Here is a 24,197-nt window from a genome sequence, read left to right as displayed (position 1 = left end):
GGTTGAGTGGATGTTTCGCTGCAATATGCTAGATAATGTACAAGTCCGTATCGGTAGATGGTGGCTGCATGTAGTAGACACGTAGACAAATCATGCAAACTTGGTAGGGTACGTGTAAGGTGGTTGGCATATGTGCATTCATCAGTGCCTCTCTTTCAGGGACAAAAGTTCTGTGAGCGTTGCGGCCGCGATCGAGATTAAGGTAGCCGGTTTCCGCACCAACAGATGGTTAAATGGGTCTGATACAGCCGGTACTTATTGCCGTGCGGAATAGTTATCGGATAGTACTAAAGCAGTGATGATTGTGCCGATGAGTCCCATTCCGCTAACTTTCAATCGGCACAAGCCATGGCCGTCCCAATTCCACCGCAGAGCCTCTTCGCTCTGGTGGCGAATATGTCTGCGAGGATGCCGAGAATAGCTGGCTAAAAGAAGCTGACCTTTCGTTTCGTCTGGCTGTCCTTTGCCGTTGACTGGTCATTCCTTGCTACCGCAGGTACGGCAGGATCTTTCTTTGCCTGTTCCTGAACCCGCGCTTCTTCTTTCGCTTTATCCTCCGCTGCCCGCTTTTGCTTCTGATGCCATAGCGAGTCTTCGCGTTCAATTTCTTTCAAAACTAGCACAGAAACCGATTAGTGTGCTTCTCGCAAGAGACCCAAAAAAGGAGAACAAACCCTCATCCCATTCCCGCTCAACCCTCGCATCGCCAGTTCCCAGCATCTTCTCAACGTCCACCTCCTCTCCCCTCTGTATTTTCCCAATGACCTCTTTCAAAAGCCTAATTTTTGCATCCGTGCTGCGCAAATAGGAATTGTATTCGTTCTTGAGCGCGATCATCCGGATTGCTTGCGAGCCGATCAGAATGAAGATGATGATATAGAAGGACGCTGGATTCCATTCTTTTGTTTTCGAAGATGACGTTGGTGATGTGGAGGGGGCGCGGTTCCGGAAAGACTTTGGTATTAACGAGGTCCAGAGTGACGGTTGTGCGATCTTGGGAAGGTGCTCGGTTGTCAGGCGCGTTCCGTAGGAGCATGCTTGGAAGTAGGTTGATGGTGTTCGTCGGGGGTGTGCTGGGGAGAGAAGTGCGGTGGTAGTGGTGGTTTTTGAGGTAACGCTTGGTCGTACGCGCAGAAATAGGCGTGTTGTTTTCATGGCGAGCGAGGTAATGGTTATGAATATTATGTGCTTTCCTCTGTTAAAACGTTGGAACCAGTTCAAGTTGAGGTTGAAGTTCCGATGCACTGCTGGGATAATTTGCGGGGGCCTTAGTCCTGAGGCATCAACATATGTCGGGGAACTGAACAAAGCAAAAGACGCTAAGTCGTTTTGAGGTCCGTTGCTGCGACAACGCACCTCGTTGCGGTCTCGCCGGGCGAACTCCATCCCGACTCTGTCACATCTTCGATGCAAGATTGAGGACGGCATATTAGACATCACTAACCATACAGACTCATGATATAGCCAGCTATGGCGGTTACATCTTTCCCGGCCGATTCTCTTGCTTCTATGGAATCGGTGAAGCAGACGGTGCGTTCGACATCAACATGCTCAGCTGCCACTGTGTTGTCGCTCCAAACACTCTTCCGAAGTGCAGGGGAGATGGAAACAACGTTGAAGAGGACCGCGCGAGGCACAAAAGCTACGGCTACGAATGCGACGGCGTCATCCCGAGCGAAGACTACGCGGACGAAATCGACAAACACGAGCACCACAAGAACGAAAAACCCGGCCCAGGATGTTAGCACCTTTACAAGTACGAGTGCGAACCTTGCGGACATACGGCTGTCAAATCAAGAAAAATTAGTTCTTGCTACGGAGGTGTTCAATTCCACGCTGAAGACGCTTTCGGATGCGGTGAAGACGGTTACGTCCATTTCGAAAGCAAAGAAGGATGCGAGTCCCACGAAACGCGGCGCTACCACGAGAGGTCGGGTAAAAATGAGCCAACCCGACTTAACGGATAATGAGAACGGTGTGTCGGCGGTAGCAGAATGCGCACGGTTATCACTCTCGTGTCTCAGGATGTTGAGAACGGATGCTACGGTGGACGGAGGATTGCCAAATCTGCAGCTTGAGCAGGGCGCTTGCGTGCTGGCAGGCAGGTTGCTGGCTCTCGGACTGAATGATGCGGCGTATAGAGAGTTGAGAGGGCTTAAGAGGAGAATTCAGAGTTATCTTGAAGAACTTCCGTCAGGGAGGAAGAGGACGGGAAGGAAGGATGCCGAGGACGGGGAGGAGACAGCGAAGGAGCGGATGTCGGACCTTCTATCGTTCTCGAATATTGTGAATGCTCGGTCGATACACGGTCTACTGGTTTCGTTCCAATCGAACGCCTTGCGTCTTATCGCTGCAGAGAAGCGACCGGCTACGGTGCAGAAGCTCGTGCCTTCGCTGCAGCTGACGGACGAGAGCAGTCCGGCGAATGTGATAATGGCATCAATTGACTCGGGGGCGCTCACCAAGGATAAAGCCGCAGTTCAGCTTCAACTGTTATCGAGTACCGTTTTGTCTCTATCCGCATCCGGTGCCAGCACTGGCAAGGAGCGGTTAAGGCCAAGCACGGTACTCACTCTACAGCTTCTAGCCCTAGAGATTCGATGCATGTCCTGGAAACTTTCGGGACACGTCTGCGAGGATAACAAGGAGATGTGGGACCCACTGGCCAGATACATCGGAGCTTTTGCGCAGGCGACTAAAAGTATCGAGAAAACCGAATTCGCAGTGATCTACAAGAACATTGTCCGGCTACAGTCTGCCTTTTCAAAGACGCAGAACCGTGCAACACGATCTACGGATAATTTATCAGTGGCCCGAATTGCTACTATTCTGGGACAACTCGCTCAGGACGCCGGGTGCTTTGATGGAGCCTTACAGCTCTTCACGGAATCTCTCAACCCACTTTCGAGTGGCCAATGCCTGGGCTTGGCTACTGTTCGGTGCAAGATTGCGGCACTCCATTTCCAAGCCATCAAATCATCCGTGAAAATACCGGGCGATGTCTCAGATGCCGTTTCTCAAGCGACAGCCGCCCTCAGTCTATCGCTAAAGGGCAGTTCTCACGATCTGGATGAACTGCTGGTTCAGGCGGCTAAGTTGAAGAAGCTCGCCATGGGCTGGTTTGGAGATCTAATATCTAAGGCCCAGGGTTCACAATGCGAGAACGTCGTCTTTCCGCGCATATGCGATTATCTCAGCAGCTTTGTCCGCTTCTTGCGCCGGTATATTGGAAGGCGACCTGAAAACGACGAATTGAACGACCGGGAGATATTCCAGAAACGAATCGATGCGGCGCAAAATATTGTACTTGCGGCAGTAGACTCAACCATAGCGATCGGCAAGTTATCAGTCATTTCACAAAATCCGCCATGGGAGGAGATAGTTTCTACTCTGCTCGATTGCCAGCGCCTCCTCGCGACGATTGAGCCTTTTGACGAGGCCGACGTAGCTGCCGCCGACTCTATTGACCAGGCCTTGGTGAAGTTGTCAAATCTCTTTTGGTCACGGTATCTGAAAGAAAAAGAGGCTGGCAAAAATGCTCGCGAACTTCTGCCACTGCTCAAGCAATCTGCCCACTTGCTCTCTGAATGCTCGTCTTCTCAGCGGGCGACTGGTTTCGCTCCACTTAAGTATGAGCGGCTTGCGCATACGTATATTGAGGGCAACATGGTCTCTGAGGCCGAGGTTGCCTTTCGTCAATCCATCACTGACCATATCGCTGCCGGGGCCCTGGACAAGATTGCCTCAAGCACGGACGGATGCTTTCCTCACCAGATGAACCAAGATCCGAAGAAAAGCGGATTCACGCTTGGGCGCGTGCTTTCTGCCTATCTGAAGGTGAAATTACGGAACAAGAGGTCCGCGGTGAATGAGATCTTTGATGATGAGACGCTGCCACCTGTGCAGCGAGGCCATGTCCTGGAGTGGCAGCTTGGTATCCTAACTGAGATACATGGCACTTCAAACAATGATAACGTCTTCCGATCTTGTTTCGCAGAGGTTGCGACTAGGCTTTTTGAAGTGTATCCAGCCGAGCAGCATCCTGTTCGACGACTGCGTGTTCTGCTTTCTGGGTTACGGTTTGCTCTGGAACAACCGGGATTCTTGGATTCGTCCTTGCTGCAGCGATTTGTGGATGAGGGGAGGAAAGGACTGGACAATGATGACTACCAGGATGACGACGATATCAAGTCGCTGGCTGTCTACCTGAAGAACTCCGTTCGTCTCACACTCGGCCTTCAACAAGGTACCCTCGGACCAGAAGAGCTGGAGTTGATCGTCTCAACGTGGACCTCAATCTTACGGTTCTGTCATGATCTGAAGTCGCTTGTGGCGTGCGTCGGCAATGTGGAATACTTTCTTCTCCAAATGAAAGCCGTTGTCGACTACACGGAAATACATGGTCTATGGAAGTTCCAGTTATCTACTCTCGAATTGGTCTTGCGTGTTACTGAGCTGCACGGAGCTGGCACATTCTCTGAAGCTATAATCGTTCTGTCCCGGCTAGTTCTCCAGTATTGCCGAATGGGATCCTGTATCAAGGCGCATTCCCTGTTGAGTCGGGCGGACGGCTATATCGCGAATCATGAAGTGTCTTGTCTGGCGCGGTTATCGTACGAACTTGCCCGCGTTGAATTCCTCCTTGAGACGGGCGACAGCCAGAAAGCGGCGAGTGTTCTTTCGGCAGCGAAAATGATATATGAGAAGCATCAGACAGCAGAGGATTTGGATGCCTACTCGGTGTTCACGAAGATTTCATGGGAGCGACTAGTTGCTGATGCAGCGTTCATGAGCTCGCGCCTGTCATTTGCTCAAGGCTCAATGAAAGATGCTTTGTACTTCGCCAAGCTGTCTGTCAGGTTGAACTGCAGAATTTGGGCGAAAGTTGAGAAGCTCGCTCAGAAGAAACAAGAGAAGGCTGTTGTCGGGGACAGTTCGGAACTCGAGATTGTTGTCGAGGGGATGGCGAAGCTTGAGGTTTCGCAAACATCCTCCACTTATTCCCGAGGTGCCCCGTTCTGGCCCCATATTGGATCACACCACAGCTCGTTACTACATCTCGCGAACTTATCTGCACACCATGGCTTATTCCAAGATGCCATATACTATGGGGAGCAAGCGTTGAAGATTAACAAGTCACTGAATGCTAACGTCCGCTTGATTGCTTCACAAGCGCATCTTGGCTCTCACTGGATCCTTGGTGGACATATCTCTGAGGGTCAGCAGCTTCTTGCCTCTGCCAAGGAACTATCCGATCAGCTTGGGAGCAGCATTGAGCTTGTTTCTTTACGACTGAGCCTGGCTGCTCTTCATAAAGTGGAGGGAGATTACCGCAACGAATATCGCACCCTTCGGGAGGCCGAGAGGCTCCTGGGTGGTTTGTTTGAGAGCCAGGCGGACTCAGCAGACATTTCTGACTTAGAGGAGAAGATGGACAAGTTACGTGTTCGACCGAAGAGTAGATCAACCAGGCAACCCGCAACAACTGCAACCAGAAGAACCCGCAGCGCAACGACATCCGCCCGAAGCACACCTAAACCGCCACAGAGCGTCGAAGCCACGACTGCTTCGAATACGCTACTTCAGATGAAGAGCGAAATTCTTCAGCAACAGGCTGCGTCTTTACGTGCACAACGCGAGTTCGAAGCAGCCTCGACTTTGCTGAGCGACGCTAGAAAGTTTGCTGTGACGAGAAATAGCAGAATATCGGTGCATCTTGGAGAAAGTGAGCACCTGCTTGCGGATGCCATTCGAAACTTTGCCAATCATGCGGTATACTGCGTTCTTCCGGAGTCAACCATCTCATTGCCGTCTTTGGAACCTAAGACCGCTTCTGAGAGCTCCAGCAAACCCGCGACACGCAAAACGAGGGCACCCAACCGAGGAACGCGTTCCAAGGCTCAAGCGGCAACAGAAGACTTTTCTGTCATGCTATCTAAGGCCGGTGACTGTCTGAACGACATCTTCCACACTGCTACCCAGCTAGGGTCTACTCTGGATAGTCACTCTGCCTCGCGACTCATGAGCCGCATCTCAATGCTGTCTCATGTCACTGCGTCGCACAACCAGGTCTCATGGCCGCACACTCCAGCGAACATGAACGAGGTTGGTCGCATTGGCGCGTTTGCGAGAGAACGTGCCGCTATACGTATAGACAAAAAGCTGGCTGATTATTGTGATCCGCTGTTGTGGCCGCGTTCCGAACTGGAGTCAGAAGGCGTGAGCCCTGATTTCACTGAAGAGTATGTTGACATACTTCCTGACAATTGGAATGTTTTGTCTCTGTCCTTGAGCGCAGATCGGACCGAGTTCGTTGTCTCGCGTTTGCACCGAGGCTGCTCTCCATTCCTCCTGCGGCTTCCGCTTAGACGCGGAAACTCGGAAGATGAGGAGGAGCAATTTACATTCGAGGATGGAAGAGAGGAGATGAAGGAACTTATCCGCCTGGCTAATGAGAGTGCTCACGCTGCAAAGTTGCAGGTTGACCGCCAGATGAAGAAGGAATGGTGGAAGAATCGCGAAGCGCTTGACCGCAGAATGGAGAACCTGCTGCAGAACATCGAGAACGTTTGGTTTGGAGGATTCAGGGGGATTTTCTCCCCCATCCCGCTTTGTGAAAATTCGCTCGCACGGTTTGCGAGCGCTTTTGAAAATATTCTTGACAAACATCTCCCCTCAAGACAGAAGGGGAGTAGAGCAGAGGGGCCGAAGTTAACGCTGCATCCGAATGTTTTGGAATTGTTTGTTGGAGTAAAGGGCTTGGATGACCAAGAAGACCCTGAGGACACGTTGATGGACCTTCTCTACTTTGTCGTTGATATTCTGCAATTCCAGGGTGAGCGCAACGCGTACGACGAGGTCGACTTTGATATGATGGTCGTTGAGACGCTCGATGCCGTCCGGGCTTATCATGAGGCGGCCAAAGACCAGGCCGCGCAGCGACCGAACAATACCGTGCTTGTCCTGGACAAGTCTTTACATTTGTTTCCGTGGGAATCTCTACCGTGTCTACAAGGTCTGCCTGTCTGCCGAGTTCCGTCCCTGGAGTGTCTCCGCGATCGAGTTCTGCACTTCCGCTCCGGGAAACAGAGCGCTCTCGGTATCGACCGACGCAACGGCACGTACATTCTCAACCCTACCGGCGACCTAAAGACAACTCAGGAGACTTTTGAGAAAGATCTATCCAGTCTCAAAGGCTGGACAGGCATGGTGAAACGGCAGCCTACAGAAGATGAATTCAAAGATAGCCTCGAGTCCAAGAGTCTCTTCCTCTACTTTGGCCACGGAAGCGGCGCACAGTACATCCGCGGCCGAACCGTCAAACGGCTCGACCGATGCGCCGTGGCCTTCCTCATGGGATGTAGCAGTGGCACTCTTACCGAAGCCGGCGAATACGAACCCTACGGAACGCCGATGAACTACCTGCAGGCGGGATCTCCGGCGTTGGTGGCTACGCTATGGGACGTTACGGACAAGGACATTGACCGGTTCGCGAAGGCGACCTTTGAGCATTGGGGGCTGATAGGAAATGGACACCGCGGGAATGAGGAGGTTGGAGAGGCTGGAGTAGCTCTGGATGCAGCGGTTTCGCAGTCGCGAGGGGCATGCGTGTTGAAGTACTTGAATGGCGCGGCGCCGGTGGTTTATGGCGTTCCAGGAGTTTTCCTAAACTAGTTTTGGAAGCGCATTATTGATTGGGCATGCATTAATAGAGGAGTTCTCGTTATCTGTATCATTAATATCATGATATAATATCTTCATCCGTAAAAAACAAATATAGAGTAGGGACGGGTTGCCCAAATCGGACAATGGATGCGGGGAGTGGGGAGAGGCTGTCATGCCAAGCCTGCCCCTCATTCCCCTCATCACTTCTCTTCAACTTCCAGTGGACTTGACCAACTTCACTCCTCCAGCTTCTCGTGCCATCAACCCATCCGTCCTGTCAGGGCAAAGCACACAATGTCCATCACAACCAAAGCCACAATTGCCTCCTTTGGGGGCAAGCTTCTCAAGCTCAGCCATGCCGCCAAATCCACAAATTGCGAGATGGCCTTCAACCTGTACCTCCCACCACAGGCATACAAGACGCCCAGCCAGAAGCTGCCCTTGCTGATTTACCTGTCCGGTCTGACCTGCACGGCAGACAATTGCTCTGAGAAGGGCTTTTTCCAGCACGGCGCGTCAAAGAAGGGCATTGCCGTGCTGTACCCCGACACCAGCCCTCGTATGTCTCTCCCGGCAAAAGACAAGGTGAAAATGACTTACTGACTATCGAAAAGGCGGTCTCGATATTCCCGGTGAAAACGACAGCTGGGACTTTGGCACCGGCGCGGGCTTCTACGTCAACGCCACCAAAGAGCCCTACAACAAGGGGTACAACATGTACACGTACATTACAGAGGAACTGCCCGCCACCGTCTTCGAGGCTTTCCCGCAGATCGACTCTTCCCGTGTCAGTATTACGGGCCACAGCATGGGCGGGCACGGGGCGCTGACGCTCTTCCTGCGCAATCCGGGCAAGTACAAAAGTGTCTCTGCGTTTGCGCCGATCTCGAACCCGATTAATTGCGCTTGGGGGCAGAAGGCGTTTGGTGGATATTTCGGAGAAGAGAATAAGGAGAAGTGGAAGGAGCATGACGCGACTGAGTTGGTGAAGGGGTGGACAGGGAAGAATGTGGATATCCTGATTGATGTGGTGAGTTCCTCCAGCATTTTGCTTCTGATATAAGCTGCTTTTTGGAGGTGATGCTGATCGTGATTCTCAGGGAACCGGCGACAACTTCTACAAACAAGGCCAGCTCCTCCCCGAGAACCTGGAAAAGGCTGCCAAGGAGGCTGGCGTGACGGGCATCAATGTCCGGTACCAGCCGGACTATGACCACAGTTATTACACCATGGCGACGTTTTCGGATGATCATGTGGAGCATGCGGCCAAGTATCTCTTTGCCTAGTGGGTTTCCCTCCTCTGTGGTTCTGGGCAGGATGATTGGAACTCTGGTGGCATGTTCGATTCTGATTTTGCCAGCGGTCGGCAGGCGAATCTTTGAGTTGAGCTGTTATATATAGATGGATGGCAATGGAGAACCGTACAACCTCAAATGGCTTGAGCATGACCATTATCCTGTCTGGATCTCGCTTATGACACTCTTCGCACTCTGTCTGACTTCACGTACAATGCACCCGAGGACTTCAGTGAATGGATCAATCTTTAGCGTCACCTGCCCTGGTACTTAGCAAACTTCAAAGCCAGCGGTTACACCTGGCCTCCTATCCCAGTCCCACCCCCGGCTGTCGTATAAACAAACAACATCACTTGACCGAACCCATCCCCAGTTCCAGAACCGCAACGTCTCAGCCGTGATTCTTATACACGCGTGGCTTTGTCTTACTAATAATGGGCTGGATTGCGAGTCTCCTGCCCTTCTAAATTGACTTCCAGATTCTCATCACCGTTGTTCGGCCTCCATCCCCCCAATTGTTAGGCACCCTATCTGCTTCCCTGGGTGCCTTGCACCCGGCAAGGAAGCTACCTAGATCTACCACTGTACCAGGCATTGAGGCAAAGACACAAGACGTCAATTTGAGAGGAATAGCACGACAGAGTGAGAATTTATCTTGCTCGACCGACCATCTACAGAGGACTTTTGTCCGCTGTTGAAGGGGATCATCCTTCCATGTGCTCATAACTTCGTTGATTAATATTGGTCTCATGTGCCTCAAGATTGTCTTGAACACCATCCTGTCTGATTACATTAGCTCGGGGTGTTTTGAACTGCACTGGCAGCTGCATAACCTCCACTCCTGCTTGTCATCCCAGTAGCTTCGTCTTCCTAATGACACTGACTCAGCATAGGATTCTTTTGCGTATTGAAAACCCAATGGTTTGACTGTCACACCCTGGATCTCGTAAGGATCACCCATCTGATCTGCCCCGGTCTGACTGCTGGCGGCCGTGCGTTTGGTCCACCTCGCAGCCCAGGTTGAAGCAGCTCAATATACAAAGATCATGCCTCCAGTAAAGCATATACGATGCGATCTTGTGCAGTGAGGTTGCAATTCCCACCGTTTTAACAGACCTCCTGTGAACCCCGCTGACGAAGACATACAAATACAAACAAATATTCAATAAAATGTACAAGACTTCAAGGTCAGCCAACTGGAAAAGCTTTCCATAGTACAGCCAACTAAACTATTACGGGGTAGATCTTTGCATCTGTTATGAACGAGTTTTTGGCTATACAGACACGGCTAGCGAGCTCGCTCTGATTTAGGATTCAAGCTAACGGGAGATGTTGGCCTGTGCCGGACTAAACTAACTACTGCATACGAGCCAGGTGTATGCTCCTCGTTGTGGCCGTCCTAGGGCTCTGGGATCAAGTTTCTCTTGTTGAGCGGCCCAACGCGGCCAGTCATGAGAAGCATCCGACGTTTAAGGGCCTGGGCATCCTTGGAGACGAAAAGAACGCCACGTTTCAGTTCCAGCAGCTCCTGCTCGGATTGATCACGAGCACGCTTAGAGCAGTGAATTTACCCCCAGAGAATGAAACAGAAATCGATACCAATCAAATTCAGCGGTGCCATACCGCAGGCCCAGGCGGAGAAATTACAATCAAGCTCGAGGTGAAGAGATATACCAGTAAGAGCTGCCAGAGATCTGATCTGAGATTGTAGATAGATTCAGCTCTGTTCTCGTCGATGCCATGTCATTACTATTGCAGACGAGGCAAGGACACAGAATAATCATTGCAGTAAGATACCGCCAGGCCACCACTATCCAGCAGCGTCAAGCAACCGTATCGAAGTAAGTGGTTGCGCGGTAGGAGCGGGCCATCTACATCGGGAATCCAAGGATAGGGAGAGCGTCTACTGCATGGCAATTTGTGCTGGTTGAGCGGGTTCACGAACAATGCTTCTACTCGACTTGATCATCTTCCACACGACCTGACAGCTGCGGGAACTTACAGCTTTGAGCATTTTCTCTCCACGTCAGCAGTATCTCTGCATGTCCATGGACCACTGCAGCGCCCCAATCCAGCCAGAGTACGAGGATCCACTACCTGGGCATAGCCAGTCCGCTCTCTTTCACTGTACATCGCCCCTGGAGATGTATCATGCATCTTGAGAAACTTGAGGGAGTTCTCGACTGCCGCTGCAACGCACATATGCTCTTGTCTTTCCCTCTCCGTGGACACTACAGTGGGAGTTCATGTATATTGAGGATGTGGATTAACCATACCATTCCATACCAGTCCGTCAGTCATATCGTAAGTCGTTAAGTAACATGAAACATCGCTAAAAACACTCTCTCTCCCACTTGTATCTCCTTCCCAGTCAACCAAATTGGCCGTCTTTCTCTATAAAAGCCCTGATCTTGCTGTTCCTGAACCTCGTATTTTGAGCACCCTTCAATCTCGAACCATCCACCTCCGCTCGTCCTTGCTCAACTTCCGATAACTCCCGTAATACTCGTCCGTGTTCTCAATGGGCGTAATACAGTGCACCGTCGGCGAGCCCTGGAACTGGATCTTCTTGTTTGCGGCCCCTGACGGCCCCGTTGCCGTTGGCTTCTTGAGAATACTCTTGGCCGAGCATGTGTTGACGTAGCTGGGTGTGGAGTTTGGGACTTGCAGTGTTGAGAATCGCTTTGAGGGTGCAGGACTGGACGGATGCGGGCTTCGAGGCGAATGGACTTGTTGCAGAGGGCCCGGGGACTTGATGGACAGCGAGAGTGAGGGCCTCTGGGTGGCGGCGATGGAGACAGAAAGCTTAGGCTTGGTGCGGTACATTTTGGCTGCTTGTTTTGATACTGAGTGCTGGTTCTTTCGTGGAAAGTAGTAGGTGATTGATTGCAGCAGGTGAAGTGGGTTTGATGCTCAGTTGAGATGTATTAGCGACAAAGATATGATGATGATATTGACGATATATTGGGACTCGACAAGGCAGACTTTGGTCAACAAAGTCTTGAGGCTCAAGGTAGGAGTATAGTATGTAAGAATAACCCGGCGTTTAAAGAAGGACGTTGTCTGGACCAGCCAAGCAACAGGCAAACGGAGAAACCGAAAATAGAAAGGGTCGAAGACGACAGGAGAAGCGAAGTTGTTTCAGGAGGGAGAGAGGTGCAGCAGTGGGCGGCTATATAGCTGCGCTCTGTAGGGGGAGGAGTTAGGGCAAAAGGTGAGGGAAGCCAATCACCGCACTGCCTCACGCTAAGCGCCCACGCAATGCACGCTCTCCACCCCATCACATCGCCCTGGCCAATGGAGTTCGTGCCCGGCCATTCTTGCTGGGATTGGGGAGCGGCAGTTGCTTCCTCTTCTTGGACCATGCTGCAGCAGAGTTCCGATCAAGGAGGCTAGGAAAGTCTCCTGGGGCAACAGCCAATTATAGAAGAAGTCCCAAAGCACGGGCTGCTGCTGCTGCAGATATCACGATGTGACTTTTTCGTCAGGAATTGGGATTCGGATTTTGACTGCAGCAAGTTGATTGTGACGGATGAGTGGGTTGGCTGATCCTCGCCTGTCGCTTTCTCATGCTTGGTAATGTTGTGACAGATCGACAGATCAGAGGCAAGAGTCTTCAGGTCAAGGCAAGGGTCAATCCGCCAGCCGACTCTTGCTTTCTGGTCCTACTTCGGAGTATGTATGTCCTACATTGTGATGGTGGTGCAGATGGTAGTGATGTGATGTGATGGATGTGTTGTCGCTGTGGTTCGGTGGCAGGAGTGGCCCAGCTTCAGTCTTCACGGCTTCCCTCGTAGCAGGGCCCTCTCCGCGATGACCTGGACTTGATGTGTAAGAGACTTCTGCATGTATCTACCTAGCTTGGTTGGAGCCGTGGGTACATATTGAGGGGTATTGGGGACGAGATATGCAGTCAGGGCCCCAGCCATACTATGCTCGAGATGTCGTTCGGTGCGCAGGACAAGGAAGCTGATCTGCCTGAAGACTTTGAACACGGCTAAATGACAATGCTACTCAGTTATTAGTCTTACTGGTCCAGGGTGCACGAGGAGCTGTTGGAACTTATACTCGCAGCACAGCTCCTGCGGATTCAGAGCATCTGTTCTAGTTCTGCAAAATAAGGAGCCAAATCGGGATTAAGTCGCTTCTATGTGCAGGCCGGCGGGGAGTGAAATGCTTGTCTACCTGGGAGCCCTAACTCTACTTACGGGATGTGGTACTGCCGACATTAGGGGCACTTCGAATATCGCAGGGATGATCAGACAATACATGCAAACTATGTGATTGTCATTCTTTTCTTCTCATTCTCTCTGATATCTCCGTTGATGTAGGATGGGCCGACTTGCGAGGGAACAAAGGAATAATTTAGGCCGTTGTAGAGCATATAGATGGCGGATGATAGAGCCAGTGACTTCACAACGAAGGTGGATGGACTGCAGACCTATGGCGTGACACGACACGATGTCTCGTCGTATGGTGTGGAGCATCGAGAAGTGCTAGGATCCTCCTGTAGGTAGTGTCTGATGGAAACAAACCAAGTGCAGATGATAATCCTATGGCTGGCCTAGTATTCAAGAGAAGAGTTTATTATTAACACCCTCTTGCCGGTTTATGATACACTATAGTACATTGACATATCGTACACTCACCACGCAACTATTCCTTCCCCTCCCTCTGCCACCCTCCAACACCCAGTATCCCTTGACCCCCATCTTCACCCCCGTCACTCTCATCACCCTCCTCAAGCCCCCACTTCCTCAATGCCCTCGCCTCGAACACACTCCTCCACCCTGCCTCAAACATCTCAATCCCCGCCCAGCCCACCATCGCCGCATTATCTGTACATAGACTAATAGGCGGCGCCACAACACCCACATGCCCAAAGCCTCGTCCATCCAACCACGTCCTCAGCACATGCATCAGAAACTTATTCGCGGCAACGCCGCCGGAAACGACGAGTGTTGATACGGGGACACTGCTCGGGAGCGGCTTCTGCCGCTTGTCATTAGGATTATTTGGGACGAGCGGAACCCACTGGCACAGAGATTCCAGTGCGATGATAGTCCGTGACGCGAGGTGCTCGAACGTCACGCGCATGACCTCGCGGGCTAGAAAGACACGCTCCTCATCTGATAAGCCTGTTTCTCCGGCGCGTTTTCTAGCTTTAGCAAGGGTCTGATTCACTGCCGTGGCAAGGAACGCAAAACTAAACGCCAGCTCTCTCGTCTGCGCATACGGCGTTGTGAGACTCCATCCGTACTTCGAGACGACCTTTGAGACGGCGATTTCATCCCCTCGGGACTTGGGCGCGACATAATCTGCATAGTCGGCGCGGCCGTTAGGGAACGCGTATTGTTCTAGTAGTTTGCCGTACATGGTGTTCTTGGATGTACTGAGCAGCGATGAAGGCAGGATCTCGCGCGCGGCTTTATCGAGGGCTTCGCCGAGCGCAACGTCTGTTGTTGTGGCGAGGATGCGGTGGTCTGTTAGGGAGGAGGAGTTAACGAGGAGAGTATGTCCGCCCGAGGCGAGGATAGAGAGGAAGGGGAAGGCTGGATGTAGTCCCCCTTTTTCGTTCTGCCGGTCGGTATTGTTGGGCGAAGAGCCCGGTGAGAGAGCAAGAGCAGAAACAAGCCTCGGCGTTAAAAGGTGTGCCTGCATATGATGGACCCCCACAAACGGCACCTGCCATGCAACAGCCAGTCCCTTTGCTGTATCGAGTCCGGCAAACAGATTTGACCGCATCCCGGGGCCTCGGGTTACAGATATAAAGTCTGGCTTCTGACGGTTGCCGTCGCCGAGCGGGACAATCTTTGTAGGATCATTTTGTGATTCTGCAGAAGAAAAAGGGAGATGTGACAGAGCTTTGTTGACTAGTTTTGCGACATTCTGCTGGTGCGATTCGAGCGCGCGCACGGGGTGGATGCCTTGATAGGCTGTGAGGTCCGGGGTGATGTTTTCGAGAAAGTGGATCTTTGCAGCGCCGGATTTGTCGTCTCTGTGGACTATTGCTACGGAGGTGTCGTCGCTGGGCAGGAGAGTTATTAGCATAGTCACGAGCAAATATCGGGGTTCGCGGAGGCGACTCACCAGGATGTTTCGATCGCGAGGGTTAAAAGCCCCCGGCGTCGCGAATCTGAGGTCAGCCGCGCATTTCTCCAGAGATTTCTGCGGCCAGCCGTGAATTCGGACACAGCCCGCAGATGTAGCATTAGGACGTACGGGTTGGGGCGTTGATCGAAGTATCTGAAAGGAGGCCGGAGGTCGGAGGTCGAAAGTTTCAGCGGACTGCACGGGCCACAAGCCCTAAGAGGATGCCCTAACCCTACTCAGTATACTGATTGGTCTCTCATGCCCCTTGTAACAAGTCATTCATCCGGAAACTGCCCATGAACATGTCGCATTATGGAACATGGGTCGCTTCGAATGCTAAGAGCTGAATAGCCATGAATATATTCTGGGATGGAGAGTTCTAGTTATCAAGAAATATTGAGCAACAGAGACCAAGCGAAGTTTAATCTGAATAGGCAGCGTTGCGGCCGCAGGTCTGAGCATTTAAGTGGTTGGTTTGGCCTACTATTACCAAGGTGAGGAGTGTTACATGGAAGGACTACTCCGCCGCGGTAAGTTAATGATGATCTTGGTACAGTAGTTGCTAGACAAGATAGAAGAATAAATTTCTGTACGCGCGAGTTTACAATCCAGGGACTAGGTCTTTGCGACGTGACTGACTCCGCAGAATAAATCCCAACCCGAGAGCATGATAATGCAGAGAAGGATCTAGGCATTAAGATTCGAACAGCAACATCTTATTCATATGAAGTTCTAATGGGTTGGGCAGAGCCGGGATAAAAAAAGTATTAAAAGAGGTCCTGCCCGGGATCGAACCGGGATTACCAGATGTGACTCGGATAAATCAGAGTCTGATGTCATAACCATTAGACCACAAGACCAATGTTGATATTATTCGTCAATAAAATTACTTATGACCAATTCCATTTTGTTTCCAACATTCGTGGAACTGGAAATCTTCATGTATTGTGCGATATTTTCCCAACTCCAGCTATCCGCGCTGTAGATCAACCTCACCTCGAACAGTCGAGTGAAGTAAGCGTCGCCTCATGAGGTTGGTTATAGTCTTTTGGCTTGAAAGACAAGGATTTCGCGTGCGCCTTACACAATCTGGTCTGCAACGACCCAGTTTCAATCTCTGCGTCTTCGAGGGTTTCGCACGCTATCTATTATGCCCAATCAGGGTTACGCCGTAGATATGATAAATGGTGTGGGGTATTCCTTTTTTTGCGTTCGCGTCTATAAAAACATGTGCTTCTTGGTCGGGCTGTCCTCTCGGAGCCACGCGCAGCACGTACGCTTATCTAGGGTCTTAAAGTAGTTACACTTTTTAAACAGTATCTACTGTATTATATATATTTAATCTGAAAATATATAATATACGTTGAACTTGTGGAAGTCAGGTTGCTAGAAGTACCTGTTAGTTAAAAACTCTCTATATATCAATATCCTAGCAACATGAGTTTAGCTAGAGGTGTAACGGGCGTAGGTAGTATTGTTTTCAACTACCTGTCCTGTATTCACGAATATCACAAGCTTAGAGAAAGAAACGAGAGATAGAAGCGCAGATATCTTCCTCCTCCCTTTTATCAACCTTTCCCAATCATATGTCAAGACTTCCGACTTCCCGGACTTGCATGCCGACGGATCTCTTTCCCGAAGTTACAAGGACGGATCTCTTTTCCTACGAGGCCGCAATTCCGAGGCTGTACACTGATGTTGCAGAGACTCTATTTAGATCCAGGTTGAGGGCGTGGCCGACAACCAAGATCCAGGCCATAGCATGTGACAAGAGGCCCGGCCTCCCATCATACAATCTACCGTCAGTCCAAAAGATGATTTTGCAGATGATGATTTTGCAGATACATTAAGGCTTACTGAATATAGAAGCAGCCGTAGATGATAGTAAACAACGCAAGCAAAAGAAGAGACGTATTAAGCACCCATTCTTTCACTACTAACTCAATAGGCATGCTTTGCCCCTCGGCTCTGTTAGCTTCCCTGAGGGTGAAAGGAGAGATCTGAAATAAGCAAAGTGAAGTTATAAAGGGACGGAGGAAAGGTGCAACGATGTTAGTATGGCGGGGACGTTTGAGTATACTGTAAATAAATGTGACTAAGTGAAGATGAACCAGGACGGGATATGGAGTGGAAGGTTTCGAGGCCTATCCAGATACCGTCGATGGATATTCACAGCTGCTACGGACCATGGGTAAGACGGATGTACATGCAGTAGACGTGATGTATATGTTTGTATCCATGAGTTAGGGCTAATTAGACGCCTCCTGTGCAGCCGCATAAGCACTCACACTGCCTGATGCCCTGAGATACTGCTGCTGCACTCGAGGGACATCTTCCTTACTATTCCCCTTAGAAAGCCCTGAATTTCCCCAACCTCCACCACCAGGTGTATGGATCACACACCGATCCCCAGGCTGCATGCGCACCATATTCTTTGCCCCCATATTCACCCACCGCCACTGATCCGCAGTCTCAACCCCGTTCCCCTCGCCCCCCTTAACTCTCTTCACCCAGTAGTTTGCCCCTCGTTCTCCCTCTCCACCTCCTTCCATCCCATACGGCGGCACACTGCGCCGCTCAGTAATGACGCTGAAGCTCAGCGGCGCCCGGCACTCGATGTCACGGACCACCCCGTCCCCCCCATTATGCATCCCCTTCCCGCCAGTCCCACGCCGGATCGCAAATTCCCGCAAAATGACGGGATATCGTTTCTCGAGGCTCTCTGGGTCCGTGATGCGAGTGTTGGTCATGTGGCAGTGCACGCCAGATGCGCCATTCTGCGTACTTGTGGCGCCAGACCCACCACAGATCGTCTCGCCGAAAGCGTACGAAAAGCCTTTCAGTTTCGAGCCTGGGTCGGTACCGTCGCTATCCCCTCCAAAGAAGCCGAGACAGTTCATGCACCCATTTGAAGCGGCGGCTGCACGGAAGGCGCGGAGGATAACGTCCACCACGCGCTGGGAGGTCTGGGTGTTTCCTGCGCAGACCGCCGGCCCCGAGGACGGGTTCAGGAAACTTCCTTTGGGGATGATCGTGTTAATGGGCGCGAGGCAGCCCTGGTTGAGCGGGATGTCGGTGCCTATGAGCAGGCGCAGAGTGTAGATGATGGCTGAGTGGGTGATTGCAGGGGGGGCATTGATGTTGCTGAGCATCTCGACGCCGGTGCCGGTGAAGTCAAATGTTGCGGAGCCGTCCGGGGCAATGGAGACGGACAGTCTGATCAGCGTGCCGTTGTCCATCTGGTCGGTTGCCGTGAGGTGAGGGCCCAGTTTTTCTCGAACGGTGGTGAGGTAGGAGCGCACGGCTAGCTCGGCGTTGGATTGGATGGCGCCCATGTACAGCTGCACGGTTGGAAGCGTGTATTCTTCGATCAACGCTTGGACAAGAGTCATTCCTTTGTGGTTGGCTGCCACCTGGGCTTTCAGGTCGGAAAGGTTGTCTTGGATGTGTCTACTTCCTGTGCAGCCGGGATACTCGCCAGAACTCAAGAGGATCTCGGCAATTCCCTTCTCGTCAAAATCACCGCGGTGGATGAGTTTGAATGATCTGATAGCCGCGCCCTCTTGCCACAACTCTGTTGAGTTGGGTGGCATAGATGTTCCGCCCAGTCCGCCAATATCAGTATGGTGGCCGCGCGAGGCAACATAGAAGGCCACCTTCGATTGGGTCTTTTCGAATACGGGCGTGATGACGGTGATGTCTGGAAGATGTGTTCCGCCGGCCTCGGGGTGGTTTGTCACCAAGACATCTCCTGGGACGAGCTTGCCTTTGTGGAGCTCGTGCTGGTGTTTGACGGCATAGCTCATCGAGCCCAGGTGCACTGGGACATGCGGAGCGTTGGCGACGAGGTCACCTGCTTGATCAGCTGCCTGTTCACCTTTGGGAGAGAAGAAAAGGGGATGTGATGCTGGGGAGGATTCTACCTTCTGGTCCGAACAGGGCACACGAGAAATCAAGTCGCTCCTTAATATTCAATGAAACCGCTGTCTTCTGCAAAGCCCGTCCCATCTGCTCTGCAATGCTCATAAATCGGTGCCCAAATACAGAGAGCTGAATATGGTCCACTGTTGTCGGCTGTTTTGTCACAGCAGAGGCCGTAGACAAGACTTCGATAACGATATGCGAGCGCAACACCTTGGCCACCGTGTCTGGTGCCACAACAAGCGTCTGCGTCTGATCGACGATGATGGCCGGTCCGTTTATCGAGAGACCCGCTGGAAGGTCCTGCATCAAGTAGACGGGCGTATCTTGATATCCCACTTTGGGGAAGTATACCTGACTCATCAACACCCTTTCAAGGTCCTCCTTTGCAAGAGGCCTGAAGTTCGTCTCACGCAACTGCTGTCCCAGCTGCTCTCCCTCCCAGACCTTCCTTTCGCTCGCACCGATACCGCGGACTCGGACATCATCGACATATATAGGCTTCTCATCCGGAAAGCAGAACGAGAACTCGCGGAGATGAGTCCTGCGGAACTCTGCAGCGAAGTCGCCATTATCTGGCCTGAGAGCCATGATCGAGGTCTCTGTGCCCTGGTATCTCATGTTGAGGTACATCTCGTAAGTGATATCATCTGCTGCGATACCTTGGTCCAGCAGCTGCTTTCCGACTCGGCCTCGAAGCTTCGACAGCCGCTCCTCAAGCTCTTGTCGGGAACGCTCATTGTAGATCTCGTTGACGGGCTCTTGGGCTTCCTCTACAACGTCCGCCAGGGCCATTCCTGTCTTCGTCAGCTCTGTGGGAGGATTGTTGGGTAGAAGTGGTATGGCGTCTTACCGTATGCTGAGAGAATGCTGGAGAATCTATGGATGACGATGGTCGAAATCTTCAGTGTTCGGGCAATATCACAGGCATGCTGCCCCCCTGCACCTCCAAAGACCGCAAGATTATGGCTCGCTGCGAGGGTCAGAGAGAGGGGCTGTGTCCATGAGTGATCCCTAGGTTAATACGTACCGATATCATATCCTTTGCCCTCCGTCAACGCCCGGATTGGCCGACACATGGCCTCATTGGCAACATCCAAGAAACCGCAGGCCACCTCTTCTGGAGTCAGAGCCTTGCCGGTATCTCTGTTGATCTCGGCAGTCAAAGCGACGAACTTCTTCTTCACAATGTCAACATCGAGCGGCTGGTCCTCCGTCTCGCCGAAAATCTTTGGGAACAAGTCTGGGATCAGCCGGCCTAGGAAGAGGTTCGCATCGGTCACCGTTAAAGGGCCGCCCTTGCGATAACATGCAGGGCCAGGATGCGACGAGGCACTTTCAGGACCGACGACGAAGAGGCCGTTCCGCCAGAACAGGATCGAACCGCCGCCGGCTGCGACGGTGTTGATATCGAGTTGAGGGCTCTGAATCGTGACTCCGGCAGTGTTGCTCTCAAAGACATGCTCGAATGTGCCCCCGTACCGTGAGACGTCGGTGGATGTGCCGCCCATATCAAAGCCCACAACCGGAGTGCCAGAACTGGCATCGTACGAGGTCCGAGCAAAGCCAACGACTCCTCCTACAGGCAGTCAGCAACTGAAGATTCCAGATGGAAATTGACGAGTCTCACCGGCTGGTCCACTGAGGATGCCCCTTAGCCCACTGAACCGGTCATGGCTCACGAGACCACCGTCAGACTGCATGAAGTCACAGCGCACGCCGTCCAGGTTTCCACCTTCAAAGCCCTTTGCGAACCCGGTCAAATAGGTCTTGATCTCAGGCGTGAGGTATGCGTCCGCCGACGAGGAACTCCCCCGGGGCACCATCTTGATCATCTTTGCAGCGACGCTAGAGGAGAGGGATACATGCTTGAACCCTTCTTCAAGCGCTAGCCTCTCGACCCGGTTCTCATGGTGAGGGAATACATGTGAATGGGTGAAGCAGACGGCGAGGGTATTGAACCCCTGTGCGCGGAGCTCTCTCAGTGTTTGTCGAACAGCGCTCTCGTCCAGCGGCTTTAGAATACGGATCATGTCGCCACTTGATGACTTGACGAGAACACCAGGTATCTCCTCTCTCGTGGCAAAGAGACCCGCTGCATCCTCGTCGAATCCCTCGATCGTGACACGTTCGTCAACCTCCCTTACCTCCGAGTAGAGCACCTCTGGCTTGACGATATTCAGGTCGAACAACCGGGGCCGGGACTGGTACCCGATCTCCAACAGATCTCGGAACCCCTTTGTGACGAGGAAGGCATGTTTTGTCCCTTTTCGCTCGAGGAGCGCGTTCGTCGCGACTGTTGTACCCATGCGGATCGACTCGAGCTCGCCTTTCGGGAGGGGGACGCCGCGGGGGATCTCCTGGCTGTAGTAGAGCGAGAGAACCCGCCGAATGCCTTGATCAAGTAGCGTCAGCAGCTGGTGAGATGGCGGTTTGGGACCCTCGAGCGACATACCTTCAGTCGGGGCATCGGCATAGTTAGCCGGGTCGACTGAGAGCAGCTTCAAAACAACGTCTGGCTGCCTTGGTAAGCTTGCCCAGACGTCGGTGAATGTGCCGCCGCGGTCTGTGAAGGTGAGCCTTGGTGTTCTTGTTCTCTCCGGGATCTGGAGTGTGGTGGGTCTTACCAATCGCGATGCGAACACCGCCGGGGGCGCGCATTGGAACCGTCATGGTGATGGATGAGAGAGCGGAGTTGATGGACCTGTATCTTGTTCTTCGTTGGAATTCAAGCCTACTTTATAACCTCGTAGCATTGCACCCATTACCCCTCAGGAGCTGGAATTGGAAGGTCGATACGGCTGGAACTGGGTCGTCCATGGTCATCTGCATCCATCAATCTCCAAAATCCCAACCGATGAGTATACAAAGGCCCAGCCTGGAACATGCCTTTCCCTCTGAATTGCGTCCTCCACCCTGGCCTGGGAATTGGGAAGGTCGATACGGCTTTAGCTCCAATTTAGCTTCAATCTTGTCCTGTCAGCCACCAATGGGCTACTGCACTGGGCACGTGTTTGTGGGTCTTCCCCGGATCCTTTATCAGAGTTGGAGTAAGCCACAAGGCTCTTAGAAGTCTGCCGAGGATAGGCCTGCTATCTAGATACGGAGAGACGCCGGTTGAGCGATGGGTATAAATGCCGGTGACGGATCGATGTCCATCGAGGAAATTAACCATCATCTTCACTTTGTGACACTGAACATTCCACATGGCAGACCTAGCAAAGACCCTTGCTGTTGAAACACCAGAAGCAGAGAAGCAAGATGTCTCCACGGCAATGGACGAGGCCGCCCAGTACCTGGCCCACAGTCGCGGCTTCGAGCCGCTGTCTCGAGAGGAAGAGAAGCAGATGATTCGCAAGATAGACTGGATTCTTCTCCCCATGGTACCTCGCCTCTCCAAAACCTCATGAGGTCTTGCCGGGGCCCGCACCGCTGATAGACGCAGCTGTTCATGACCGCTACTCTGGGGGCAGTAGACAAGGTCGCCATCAGCACGGCGGCCATCTACGGCCTAAAGGATGACCTTCATCTCGTCGGCCAGCAGTACTCGTGGGCTGGTTCGATCTTGTCGATTGGAGTGCGTCTTCCCCTAGGCTGTCCACTCGCTCTACTTTTACAGCTGGCTAAGAAGAGTAGGCAATTGTCGGAATGTGGCCGTCAACGTATCTTGTCCACCGATTGCCGTCGGCAAAGTATCTCTCTGCATGCTCGGCCGGATGGTCTATCCTGGCCCTTCTCATTCCCGTCTCTCGGAACTGGAGTGGGCTGATGGCTCTGCGATTCTTCATGGGTACTTCTCTTCCACTTCTTCAAGCCACCGAGATGAGATGGCGAGACGTCAGACGCTAACAGAATCCACTGACAAGGCTGCCTCGAAGCGATCATCGTCCCCTCCATCTCGCTCATCATCGCCGGATTCTACACAAAGTCTGAACAGCCACCGCGCAATGCCCTGGTTTTTGCGGCCGCGAGCTCGATCATCAACGGGTTTCTTTCATGGGCTGTTGGACATATCCCGTCCAGTGCACCGCTGGCAATCTGGCAATACCTGTTCCTAATCACTGGCTCCGTGTCAACGGTCTGGTCAATCTTTGTATTCGTCTTCCTGCCCGACTCCCCCATGAACGCCTTTTTCCTGACCGAGAGAGAGCGGTACCACGCCGTCCAGCGCCTGGCAGAGAACAAGACAGGCATCACCAGTAGGCAATGGAAATGGGATCAAGCACTCGAGGCCATAATCGATCCCAAGACATGGATCCTCTTCTTCTTCAATATTGCCATTAACATCCCGAACGGAGGTCTAACAACCTTTAGCGGGATTATTATTAACAATTTAGGTTTCTCGGCTGTCAACACCTCCCTGCTGAATATGCCCACCGGGGTGATGTCGACCTTGTCTGCATTTGTTTTCTCTTGGATAGCAGCCAAGTGGTCTAACCGCCGGTGTCTTGTCACCATGCTGGCATCCTGTGTTCCCGCCATCGGTGCCATCATCGTCTACACCCTGCCTCGAAGCAACATTGGCGGCCAGATGGTTGGCATATACCTGGTACTATTTGTCCAACCCTCTATCTAAAGACGTCATTCCCGCTAACCTCTCAAGTTATACACCTACTTCGGCCCCTATGTCGTCGGAATCTCGATGGCACAGGCAAACACTGCGGGCAGCACGAAGAAGACCGTGCAGTACTCCGTTCTGTATATCGGGTATGCGGTTGGAAATCTCATCGGCCCGCAGACGTTTCGTGCGAACCAAGCACCAGCATACACCGGGGGATTTGTGTCTATGCTTGTCTGCTACTGCGTATGTGTGGCCTTGATGGCCGGTTACTGGTCCATTGCCGTAGTATTGAACCGCAGACGGGTGAATGCTGCTGAGCCTCCAGAGAGAGATGGAGACTTGCAAGAGGCGTTTGCTGATATGACGGATTTTCAGCAAAAGGGGTTCAGATATACTACGTAGATAGGGATAGCATGCTTGATATCACTCGCCAGTGGCCACCGCTGATAGCGTTGGGGTAACTGCACTACATACCATTCTGGCTTAGACTAAATATTAGTGTGAGATACCGACAGAACCCGTCAAATCACAAAACTGTTAGCTTATAAGCGCAGATCTCCCCCCGCACTACGGCAGACTGTTGGGAGAAAACCGAAAGAACTGAAATGTCATGTATGTAACTTATATTCTGCCGGCAGATATAGTTGATTACGTACATAGGA

The 24,197-nt window shown here is 52.1% G+C and overlaps 8 protein-coding genes and 1 non-coding gene across 9 annotated transcripts; 4 read left to right on the top strand and 5 right to left on the bottom strand.

The window, feature by feature from the left end:
• Nucleotides 1-18: 18 nt before the first annotated feature.
• On the bottom strand, nt 19-1,606 carry BDW70DRAFT_137982 (DUF5321 domain-containing protein). The gene has a single exon (XM_073737135.1). It carries the CDS (start codon nt 1,435-1,437, stop codon nt 601-603), a length of 837 nt encoding a protein of 278 aa, XP_073595021.1. The 5' UTR covers nt 1,438-1,606; the 3' UTR covers nt 19-600.
• On the top strand, nt 1,471-7,674 carry BDW70DRAFT_160842 (C50 family peptidase; the record flags this gene model as incomplete). Its single annotated transcript, XM_073740908.1, has 1 exon — nt 1,471-7,674. One exon carries the CDS (start codon nt 1,471-1,473, stop codon nt 7,672-7,674), a length of 6,204 nt encoding a protein of 2,067 aa, XP_073595020.1.
• Nucleotides 7,675-7,824: 150 nt separating this feature from the next.
• Nucleotides 7,825-9,074, top strand: BDW70DRAFT_68701 (S-formylglutathione hydrolase). Its single transcript, XM_073744581.1, has 3 exons — nt 7,825-8,224; nt 8,280-8,695; nt 8,766-9,074. Exons 1-3 carry the CDS (start codon nt 7,960-7,962, stop codon nt 8,949-8,951), a joined length of 867 nt encoding a protein of 288 aa, XP_073595019.1. The 5' UTR covers nt 7,825-7,959; the 3' UTR covers nt 8,952-9,074.
• BDW70DRAFT_68702 (uncharacterized protein) lies at nt 9,075-9,392 on the top strand. The gene has a single exon (XM_073744582.1). It carries the CDS (start codon nt 9,197-9,199, stop codon nt 9,359-9,361), a length of 165 nt encoding a protein of 54 aa, XP_073595018.1. The 5' UTR covers nt 9,075-9,196; the 3' UTR covers nt 9,362-9,392.
• A 1,790-nt stretch (nt 9,393-11,182) lies between these two features.
• BDW70DRAFT_137978 (uncharacterized protein) lies at nt 11,183-12,484 on the bottom strand. Its single transcript, XM_073737134.1, has one exon. It carries the CDS (start codon nt 11,784-11,786, stop codon nt 11,406-11,408), a length of 381 nt encoding a protein of 126 aa, XP_073595017.1. The 5' UTR covers nt 11,787-12,484; the 3' UTR covers nt 11,183-11,405.
• A 1,114-nt stretch (nt 12,485-13,598) lies between these two features.
• BDW70DRAFT_137974 (uncharacterized protein) lies at nt 13,599-15,631 on the bottom strand. The gene is made up of 2 exons (XM_073737133.1): nt 15,051-15,631; nt 13,599-14,988 (listed from the first exon to the last, which is right to left on the bottom strand). The coding sequence occupies exons 1-2, from the start codon at nt 15,170-15,172 to the stop codon at nt 13,617-13,619; spliced, it is 1,494 nt and encodes a 497-aa protein (XP_073595016.1). The 5' UTR covers nt 15,173-15,631; the 3' UTR covers nt 13,599-13,616.
• Nucleotides 15,632-15,827: 196 nt separating this feature from the next.
• On the bottom strand, nt 15,828-15,913 carry BDW70DRAFT_t118. Its single transcript has one exon. It is a non-coding gene; the product is annotated as a tRNA-Gln (tRNA).
• A 1,389-nt stretch (nt 15,914-17,302) lies between these two features.
• On the bottom strand, nt 17,303-21,884 carry BDW70DRAFT_168937 (Hydantoinase B/oxoprolinase-domain-containing protein; the record flags this gene model as incomplete). Its single annotated transcript, XM_073742585.1, has 8 exons — nt 21,602-21,884; nt 21,430-21,540; nt 21,122-21,369; nt 20,605-21,022; nt 20,005-20,553; nt 19,828-19,947; nt 18,977-19,786; nt 17,303-18,906 (listed from the first exon to the last, which is right to left on the bottom strand). Exons 1-8 carry the CDS (start codon nt 21,645-21,647, stop codon nt 17,303-17,305), a joined length of 3,906 nt encoding a protein of 1,301 aa, XP_073595015.1. The 5' UTR covers nt 21,648-21,884.
• A 296-nt stretch (nt 21,885-22,180) lies between these two features.
• BDW70DRAFT_168936 (major facilitator superfamily domain-containing protein) lies at nt 22,181-23,937 on the top strand (the record flags this gene model as incomplete). Its single annotated transcript, XM_073742584.1, has 4 exons — nt 22,181-22,357; nt 22,414-22,606; nt 22,841-23,523; nt 23,578-23,937. 4 exons carry the CDS (start codon nt 22,181-22,183, stop codon nt 23,935-23,937), a joined length of 1,413 nt encoding a protein of 470 aa, XP_073595014.1.
• Between the last annotated feature and the right edge of the window lie 260 nt (nt 23,938-24,197).

This window comes from Aspergillus foveolatus (genome assembly GCF_047715535.1).
Source record: "Aspergillus foveolatus strain CBS 279.81 unplaced genomic scaffold BDW70scaffold_31, whole genome shotgun sequence".
Taxonomy (NCBI): Eukaryota; Fungi; Ascomycota; class Eurotiomycetes; order Eurotiales; family Aspergillaceae; genus Aspergillus; species Aspergillus foveolatus.
Note: the sequence above shows the minus strand (reverse complement) of the source record. Positions and strands in the feature narration are given on the sequence as shown.

Bases quoted from the DNA above. Each gene is read 5' to 3' on its own strand.
- BDW70DRAFT_137982 (XM_073737135.1), bottom strand. From the start codon at position 1,437: ATGTCTAATATGCCGTCCTCAATCTTGCATCGAAGATGTGACAGAGTC.
- BDW70DRAFT_68701 (XM_073744581.1), top strand. From the start codon at position 7,960: ATGTCCATCACAACCAAAGCCACAATTGCCTCCTTTGGGGGCAAGCTT. The intron at 8,225-8,279 runs GTATGTCTCTCC...ACTATCGAAAAG, and splicing joins GTACCCCGACACCAGCCCTC to GCGGTCTCGATATTCCCGGT. The intron at 8,696-8,765 runs GTGAGTTCCTCC...CGTGATTCTCAG, and splicing joins TGGATATCCTGATTGATGTG to GGAACCGGCGACAACTTCTA.
- BDW70DRAFT_68702 (XM_073744582.1), top strand. From the start codon at position 9,197: ATGGATCAATCTTTAGCGTCACCTGCCCTGGTACTTAGCAAACTTCAA.
- BDW70DRAFT_137978 (XM_073737134.1), bottom strand. From the start codon at position 11,786: ATGTACCGCACCAAGCCTAAGCTTTCTGTCTCCATCGCCGCCACCCAG.
- BDW70DRAFT_137974 (XM_073737133.1), bottom strand. From the start codon at position 15,172: ATGCTACATCTGCGGGCTGTGTCCGAATTCACGGCTGGCCGCAGAAAT. The intron at 14,989-15,050 runs GTGAGTCGCCTC...TCTCCTGCCCAG, and splicing joins CTCGCGATCGAAACATCCTG to CGACGACACCTCCGTAGCAA.